The 9384-nt window shown below is 36.8% G+C and overlaps 1 protein-coding gene across 1 annotated transcript; it reads left to right on the top strand.

Moving 5' to 3' along the window:
* Nucleotides 1-869: 869 nt before the first annotated feature.
* On the top strand, nt 870-8152 carry LOC107556688 (elongation factor 1-alpha 1-like). Its single transcript, XM_016239857.1, has 6 exons — nt 870-993; nt 2045-2217; nt 4229-4408; nt 4506-4802; nt 5336-5486; nt 7459-8152. The coding sequence occupies exons 2-6, from the start codon at nt 2074-2076 to the stop codon at nt 7581-7583; spliced, it is 897 nt and encodes a 298-aa protein (XP_016095343.1). The 5' UTR covers nt 870-993; nt 2045-2073; the 3' UTR covers nt 7584-8152.
* Nucleotides 8153-9384: the final 1232 nt, after the last annotated feature.

Here is a 9384-nt window from a genome sequence, read left to right as displayed (position 1 = left end):
AATATTTCATATTTATGATTGATTTTCATATTTTAAGATTGAAAGTCTGGCGATGGGACAGAATTAAACAATAAATTCTATACTTATATGGATAGTTCAGCCCAAAATGAAAATTCTGTCCTTATTTACTCACTCTGAAGTTGTTCCAAACCTGTGTCCATGGCTACAATCAACTGTTTGGTTACCAACATTTTCATACTCAGCAGAAGAAAGAAGCTCATGCAGGTTTGGAACAACTTGAGGGTGAGTAAATGATAACAGAATTTTCATTTCTGTCACTTTAAAAGGAAAAAAATATATGATGGAGACCTGGTAAAACTTTTCTACAACCATTTTAATATGACCAAAAACTGAAGAAACACCGCATAAAATAGTATCACATCTGTGACCCTGGACCACAAAACCAGTCATAAGGGTCAATTTTTTACAATTGAGATTTATACATCATCTGAAAGCTGAATAAATAAGCTTTCCGTTGATGTATGGTTTGTTAGGATAGGGCAATATTTGAGAGAGAACTATTAGAAAATCTGGAATCTGAGGGTGCAAAAAAATTATATATTTTTTTTTTTAGAAAATCGCCTTTAAAGTTGTCCAAATGAAGTCCTTAGCAATGCATATTACTAATGATAATACATGTTTTATATATTTACGGTAGGACAAAATATCTTCATGGAACTGTACTTAATATCCTAATGGTTTTTGGCATAAAAGAAAAATCGATAATTTTGACCCATCCAATGTATTTTTGATTATTGCTACAAATATACCCCAGCGACTGGTTTTGTGGTCCAGGGTCACGTATGGTACGATACGGTATGCATGCGATATGGTTATGCACATTTCTTATTCGACAGCTTCCTCTAGTGGAACGGTTAGAAACATCCTTCGACACGACGACATCAGCAGCACCTGGCAGCAGTGTCTGATACAACACAGTAGCTTCGCGACTCTCGCTCCTGCTGCCCTGGACTACAGGCGCCTCTCTCCAAGGTTGGACACCTGAAAAACACACCCTCTCTGCGAGTTCTGTGTACACTATCGCTTCTTAAGGACTTGCCGGTAGGGCTAAGCGGTCGGATGGTTTATTGGGCATTGCGAATGCATAATGTGGGGTATTTGAGTCTTATTCCCAGTAAGGACATAATACAGAACATGGCGCTGAGGAAACTGATATGGGCTGTTGTGGAAACAACATTTAGATATGTTCTTTTATTATCCAGTGCCATATTTCATGCATTCAGTCATTTCATTTATGCATCAGGCCACACACGCTTTTCATGATGTGGCATCTGTTCATAATATTCATGCATGACATAATTGCATGTCATGTTTGTTCAGTATGAGGTAAATATCGGAATGATTGTGGATTATTATTGAAATGCATCATATAAGAAAAAAAAATACTTGAATATTTCTAAAATAAAATATGTTTTTATTTAGGATGTATGTCAAGTTCTGCCGCATACGGCACGTGCTGCTTTATTGTTACCCAGACAACGCTGGGAAAAAACAGAGATAAGCGTTCAAGGATACTGTGACATTAGCAGATTTATCGCCCGAATTAAACTAATTTAGACTAATAGTAGCCTATGGATTATTTAAAATATTTTGTCATTTATATTTTGTACATTATTTTAGAGGTCATTGCTGTAGCCTACTAAAAAATATGGCTTTTCTAAACTCTCTACACTAGATTCCTTTCAATGACACATTTATATGACTATCATTATTTTGAACTACATCCATACAGAGATTTATTATCTACTGTAGTGATGAGGTATCTCATGTGAGTACATGTATGTTTACTTTGATCCTGTCAATGAAACTGCTAGTTGGTGTATGGCCATAATACCATAATAACAAAAGTATTTCTTTCATCAAAATCGATTTGATGTGTTGTAAACAAACTGAATTAAGAAGAACTGAAAATGATGAACTACATTAAGCTATTATATGGTTGTTGCTGTACATCTGAGCGCAATTAAACTATAAATAACTCATTTGTATCATGAATGATTTAGTCTTCTTTTTCTTGTGGTAGGCTGACTGTAACCCAATGAGAGCCCAGTGATGGGTAAGGAGAAGCTCCATATCAACATCGTGGTCATTGGCCATGTGGATTCAGGGAAGTCCACCACCACAGGCCACCTCATTTACAAGTGTGGCGGCATCGACAAGAGGACCATTGAAAAGTTTGAGAAGGAAGCTGCAGAGGTATAGCAGTCCAAATATGTAAGACCAAAGAGATTTAGCTACAATTTGTTGCAGTGTTATTATTAATGCATACAATTATTCAAAGAGGCCCACTGTTTGAAAGATGACCTACTTAAGCAATATCAAACAAGCACAAGTGCTGTGCTACTCAATATCAGCACAAATCGCAGATTGTGAGTGTCGTTTTACTTTATAAGTGATTCTATAAAGTAAGTTAACAACTTATTTAGAACTCATTTTCTGAGAATGTACTCACCTCAGGCCATTCTCATTCTGATGGTACCCATTCACTGCAGAGGATCCATGGGTGAGCAAGTGATGTAATGCTAAATTTCTGAAGAAACAAACTCTATATATTAGATGGCCTGAGGGTGAGTATATTTTTAATTTTGGATAAACTATTCCTTTAGAGGGATAGTTCACCCAAAGATTTATATTCTGTCATCATTTAATCACCCCCTGGATAACGTTATTTCTTCTGTGGAACAAAAAAAGAAATATTTTAAAGAACATTTCAACTGTTTCAAAACAACATTGGACCCAATTGAGAAATAGCTTCTTTCTTAATAAATTTTGGCAAACTCTATATATTAGATGGCCTGAGGGTGAGTATATTTTTAATTTTGGATAAACTATTCCTTTAGAGGGATAGTTCACCCAAAGATTTATATTCTGTCATCATTTAATCACCCCCTGGATAACGTTATTTCTTCTGTGGAACAAAAAAATAAATATTTTAAAGAACATTTCAACTGTTTCAAAACAACATTGGACCCAATTGAGAAATAGCTTCTTTCTTAATAAATTTTGTCTGGTTAGTGTTATATTTTATATATACTACCGGTCAGAAGTTTGGGATCAGTAAGACTTGTAATGTTTTATAAAGAAGTCTCTTATTCTCATCAAGACTGCACTTATTTGATCAAACATGCAAAAAAACAAATAAAAAAAACAGTAATCTTGTTAAAAAATGTTATTACAATATAAAATAATGGTTTCTATTTTAATATCCTTTAAAGTATAATGTATTTCTATGATGCAAAGCTGAATTTCCATCAGCCATTACTCCAGTCTAAAGTGTCACATGATCCTTCAGAAATCATTCTAATATGCTGATTTATTATTAGAATTATCAATGTTGGCAACAGTTGTGCTGCCAAATTTTTTTTTCGGAAACAGCAATACTTTTTTCAGGATTCTTTGATGAATGAAAAGTTAAAAAGAACAGCATTTATTCAAAATATAAATCTTTTCTAACAATATAAATCTTTGCTATCACTTCTTAACAATTTAACACATCCTTGCTGAATAAAAGTTTTAATTTCTTTCAAAAAAATAAAATAAAAATGTACTGACCCCAAACTTTTGAACTGTAGTGTATATTGTTAGAAAAGGTTTCTATTTTAAGTAAATGCTCTTCTTTTTAACTTTTTATTCATCAAAGAATCCTTAAAAAAAGGACAGGTTCCAAAAAAATATTAAGCAGCACAACCGTTTCCAGAACTGATAATAAATCAGTATATTAGAATGATTTCTGAAGGATCATGTGACACTGAAGACTGGAGTAATGATGCTGAAAATTCAGCTTTGCATCACTGGATTAAATTAGATTTGAATGTATATTAAAATAGAAAAAAGTTATTTTACATCACAATAATATTTCACAGGCAATGAATATTTATTTTTGATCAAATAAATGCAGCCTTGATGAGCATAAGAAACTCCTGTAAAAAACATTAAAAATGGTTCTGATCCCAAAGTTTTGACCGGTAGTAGTGTATATGTTGTGTATGTATTTTTTATTCACCTAGTAGTATCACACTTTTAATAGAACTATAACTGTGCTGTAACACTAAATATTAATATTGATGGAACGCAAATTGGTCAATCAAATTGGAGGACTGAAAATAATTGTTGCATAATGTAGTATCTTATGTGACATAATCCATTTGTTTAAGAAATTAAGTTGCAGATTTTCTCTAAACAGATATATTTTCTTTACTTTTCATAGATGGGAAAAGGCTCTTTTAAGTACGCTTGGGTCCTTGACAAGTTAAAAGCTGAGAGAGAGCGAGGCATCACCATCGATATCTCTCTGTGGAAGTTTGAGACCAGCAAATACTATGTCACCATCATTGATGCTCCAGGACACAGAGACTTTATCAAGAACATGATCACTGGCACTTCACAGGTTTGTATGTAATAACATAACAAGGCCAATCAGAAAGTTGCCCTTTATTCATTGAAGTATTTTCATAATCTTAAACATTTCATTTCTTTTGATACAGGCGGACTGTGCTGTGTTGATTGTGGCAGCTGGCGTTGGAGAATTTGAGGCTGGTATCTCGAAGAATGGCCAAACACGAGAGCATGCTTTGCTGGCATACACCCTGGGCGTCAAACAGCTGATTGTGGGTGTCAACAAGATGGACTCTACTGAACCTAATTACAGCCAGAAGCGCTATGAGGAGATTGTGAAGGAAGTCAGCACTTATATCAAGAAAATCGGCTACAACCCCGATACAGTGGCATTTGTTCCAATCTCTGGATGGAATGGAGATAACATGCTGGAGGCCAGCCCAAACGTTAGTGTCATATTAACTACAGTTTTGTATATTTCAGATTATTAATAGACTCAATAATTCGAGATATTTAAAGAGCATAATTTTGCTTTTTACAAACCAAACTCTTATTAATTAGATTTATGTTATTTGTAGAGATTAATTATTTCCATTACTGTTTGCTTTGCATTCAGTACTGTGTATATATATATAAATGTAAATGTAATTAATGTAATGTATTCCAGTGATACAAAGCTAAATTTTCAGCAGCCACTACTGCAGTCTTTAATTTCACGTGATCCTTCAGAAAACATTCTACTATGCTGATTTGCTGCTCAAGAAACTTTTCTTATTATTATCACTGTTGAAATCAGTTGTGCTGTTTCATATTTTAATGGAAACTTTGATACTTTTTTTTCAGGATTTTCTTTATTACAAATTCCTTTACTGTCACATTAATAAATTTTTTCTCCTTTGTAATTCCTAAGAGGTTCTAAACACCCCAAACCTTCCAAACTGTTACATGTATTGGCTATAATAATATGCTTTCTCTGTAGATGACCTGGTTCAAAGGCTGGAAGATCACTCGTAAGGATGGGAGTGTCTCTGGGACGACTCTGTTGGAGGCTCTGGATGCCATTCAGCCTCCAACCCGCCCCACTGACAAACCCCTTCGCCTCCCACTGCAGGACGTCTACAAGATTGGAGGTATGAGGACACCCAAACAGAAAGGGTCTCAATAAGAAACCCACCTGTTTAAAATGAACTTCAAGATTATGTGTACAGTATAACTAATAATTTTCTTGTAAAGGTGTGTGATCTACAAATGACTTACAGGTGTTTATGGTTTTTCTAAGAGATAAAATAACTGAGATTGCCAACCGTAAGGTTATGAAGCTACAAGAATACTTACCATGTGAAAAGAAAACAAAAATAGCTACTTTATTCAATGATTTCTTCTCTTCCGGGTCATTCCCTGGTTGGTTTATATACGAGACCACCGTGGTGTTGTTTGAGCGGACTATCACATGATGACCTCTGAGGTCTGGGAGGAAGTGTTTCAGAGCCCGAAACACTGCCAGCATCTCCAGGCAATTTAAGTGCTGATGGCCTTCCCACAGACCCTGGGCTGAGAGACCACTGAGAGAGGGATGCGTCCGTCGTAAATGTTATACGACGACGACACAGAGCACCTAACACAGGTCCCTGAAACAGGAACCAAAGTTCCCTAACCTGAATATGCGCTGCACCTGCTGCCTACTTATACTCACGCTGTGATCAGCAGCAGCTGGATGCAATAATCGCATGCCAATGTGCATTGGCTCGTTTAGTTTACACTCGAAGTAGATTGGTCCCTCTAAGCGAGATCCCAATTTCATCGGTCCTCCGACGTGACGTCTCCGTTCCCTCCTTCAGGGAACGAGGGTTACATACGTAACCGAGACGTTTCTTCCACATGACTAAGGGTTGCAAAATGGCTTGCCCATCGGGGAAAACCCCTTGGTCCTGAGCCACCACTTCAGGGGTCTCGAGTACAGCAGGCCAAAAGGTATCACATTGGAGGCAGAAGCGAGGACCGAATCGATACGATATCAATATTGATACTGATATGCCTTTGCGTCACAATCTGTTTCAACGTCAGCATCTTGAATCTGAACGTCTTGACAGAGCGGTTGAGTTGATCTATGATAGGACGCAACCCCCCATCCTTCTTGGGAACGAAGAAGTATCGGCTGTAAAAGCTCCCTCTCGAGCGGAGGGATGCACGCTATAGCCTCCTTTTCTCAAGAGGGTAGCCACTTCTTGTTCCATCAACAGAGCCTGCTTGGGGCGTACCACAGTAAGTGTGACCCCGTTGAATCGAGGCAGATGAGAACCGAACTGGATTCTGTAGCCTCTTTCCACTGTCTGCAGGACCCAATAAAACATGTATGGCAGGCATCTCCAAGCTGCCAAAAAGTCTACTAAGGGAACCAGCCTCTTGAGACTGGCCTCTGGTGTTGTCAGAACAACCGACTCGGTGCCATGAAGTGAATGACTGGCAGAGACAGACCGGTCTGGCTGTTCTGGTATAACCACTGGAGGATGTGAACCTCCCAGGACCGCTACGTTTCCGGGCCACTCTCTTTGCTGTCTTGCATATTGACTGATTAATTTGTGCACTGACTGACACACACACTTCACACACACTTTGACGATGTACACAACACAGAGCACTTGCTGATGAACAGAAGCTAACGCTGTTTACACGGGGTGCGCTTTTAAGCTTCCTAGTCACTACGTCACCCTACCCGTGATGTCTCTCCACTCTATTGGACTGATTTCACATGTGCTTCAGGATGCGGCCACGTAGAGGCGTTCCCAAAGCATTTCCGACACAGCGCAAGTTCCTGAGGGGGAAACATAACTGCACCTTAATGTTTAAAGTAAAATTAAATGTAAAAATATACACTTTACACATACATAAATACATTATTAAGTTGTATATAAATACATTAATATGGTAGTATATTCTTATTATTATAGTGCAATGGACTTAAAATGGAACAATCAATTTTATGCCAGGGTGTTTCTTGGTCTCTCTCTGTCCACCATCTCTGTTTTTGGCCTTAAAATATTAAAGACCCATGATTTATAATAATAACTAAGCTCTGTTTTTCTGATGATCTTAATTTCCCAGGTCGCTTTGCAGTGCGTGACATGCGTCAAACCGTAGCAGTGGGCGTCATCAAGGGGGTTGAGAAGAAGACCCCAACCTCTGGGAAGGTCACTAAATCTGCCCAAAAGGCCCAGAAGAGCAAATGAATGTTGTGCTGGGCTGCGAACACTTGGGTCAGCCACACCATCCCTCCTCTTCCCAGCTCCATAAATAAAGCTTGGTTAATTATCACAATGCATCGCAAAAGCAAAAGAAGGAAAAGTAAAACTCTCGCCTGCTTGACAATGATTACGATTGTGATAAGTATATTTGTTTAATTTTATGTTCTGTTTGAATTTTAAGTCTTCGTTGTGGTATTTGTTCTATTGTTAATTTGTTATAAGCACTTTAAGCAGATCTGCCTCTAGTGGGAATGTAGAGTAAGCTTTGTTTATATTGTAGCTTGTGTTGAAAATATAAACCCTCTTGCTAATTTTGCTTATGTAACCTTGCTTGTAATAGTAGCTAACTCTTCTAGCTTCTAGTCTAATAGGAATGATTTTATGGTGGTCTGTTATGTTAGTTTGATGTGTTGTGACAGCTTTATAATTGAAGTTCAGTGTCTTTTTCTGTGTGCATGAAGCTACAGTAGCTAGCGCACTTTACTGTCTACCCTGACAGCGCTCTGAACAAGCATGAGCCATCTTGTTTGCACTTGCACTCACGTACTTTAAAGGAACACTCCACTATATTTGAAAATAGGCTCATTTTCCAACTCCCCTAGAGTTAAACAGTTGAGTTTGACTGTTTTTGAATCCATTCAGCTGATCTCTGGGTCTGGTGGTAGCAGTTTTAGCTGTAGCTTAGCATAGATCATTGAATCTGATTAGACCGTTAGCATCTTGCTCAAAAATGACCAAAGAGTTTCGATATTTTCTTCTGTACTCTTCTGTAGTTACATCGTGTACTAAGACTGACAGAAAATGAAAAGTTGCGATTTTCTAGTCCGATATGGCTAGGAACTGTACTCTCATTCCGGCGTAATAATCAAGGAACTTTGCTGCCATACCATGGGTGCAGCAGGCACAATGATATTACGCAGCACCTAGAAAATCGCAACTTTTCATTTTCCGTCGGTCTTAGTACACGATGTAACTACAGAAGAGTCAAGTTTTAAATAGGAAAAATATAGAAACTCTTTAGTCATTTTTGAGCGAGATGCTAACGGTCTAATCAGATTCAATGTTCTATGCTAAGCTACAGCTAAAAGTGCTACCGCCAGACCCGGAGATCAGCTGAATGGATTCGAAAACGGTAAAACTCAACTGTTTAACTCTAGGGGAGTTGGAATATGAGCCTATTTTCAAAAATAGTGGAGTGTTCCTTTAACAGGGAATATGATTCTCCATTATCTAATGTATGTCGGTTCATAACCAACAATAAAATACATTTGAACTCTGATGCCTGCTTCTAAATTACTAGACAAAGAAATAACAAGAAGACAACATCTTTGATGAGTGTAGGCATGATATTTTAGATATTTGAGAGCTCTGACACCAATATTTAGTGCTGGTGCACATGCCAACAATATTAAATAGACTAAAAACAATTAACTACAAAACATTACATAATAAAAAATATAATAATTATTTGCAATTATAATAATTTATAATTAACAACAATAATAAAATATATTTTTTAAATAATTATATATATTATATATAATTATTATTTATAATGTATATTGTATAATAATGTACTGTATATTTACAAAAATAAGATTTTAAGTTGGCTGTGTAAAATGTGGTTGTGGTGTGATCAGAGCTAAAAAAATGACATGTAATAATAAAAAAAACAGCAACTGATGTAGTACATAAATTATGAGGTGCGCCTCTCAACATTTAATCTGCTTTATCAAAACTGTACAATTTTCAGCAACATCAGTTTCCTCCAACATGTCTGGCACTT

Source organism: Sinocyclocheilus grahami, unplaced genomic scaffold, assembly GCF_001515645.1.
Source record: "Sinocyclocheilus grahami isolate Dianchi unplaced genomic scaffold, SAMN03320097.WGS_v1.1 scaffold576.1, whole genome shotgun sequence".
NCBI lineage: Eukaryota > Metazoa > Chordata > Actinopteri > Cypriniformes > Cyprinidae > Sinocyclocheilus > Sinocyclocheilus grahami.
The sequence above is the reverse complement of the archived record's forward strand: the minus strand, read 5'-3'. Positions and strand labels throughout refer to the sequence as shown.

Coding starts and splice junctions, on each gene's coding strand:
- LOC107556688 (XM_016239857.1), top strand. CDS start 2,074: ATGGGTAAGGAGAAGCTCCATATCAACATCGTGGTCATTGGCCATGTG. Junction 4,409..4,505: donor TGATCACTGGCACTTCACAG/GTTTGTATGTAA, acceptor CTTTTGATACAG/GCGGACTGTGCTGTGTTGAT. Junction 4,803..5,335: donor TGCTGGAGGCCAGCCCAAAC/GTTAGTGTCATA, acceptor CTTTCTCTGTAG/ATGACCTGGTTCAAAGGCTG.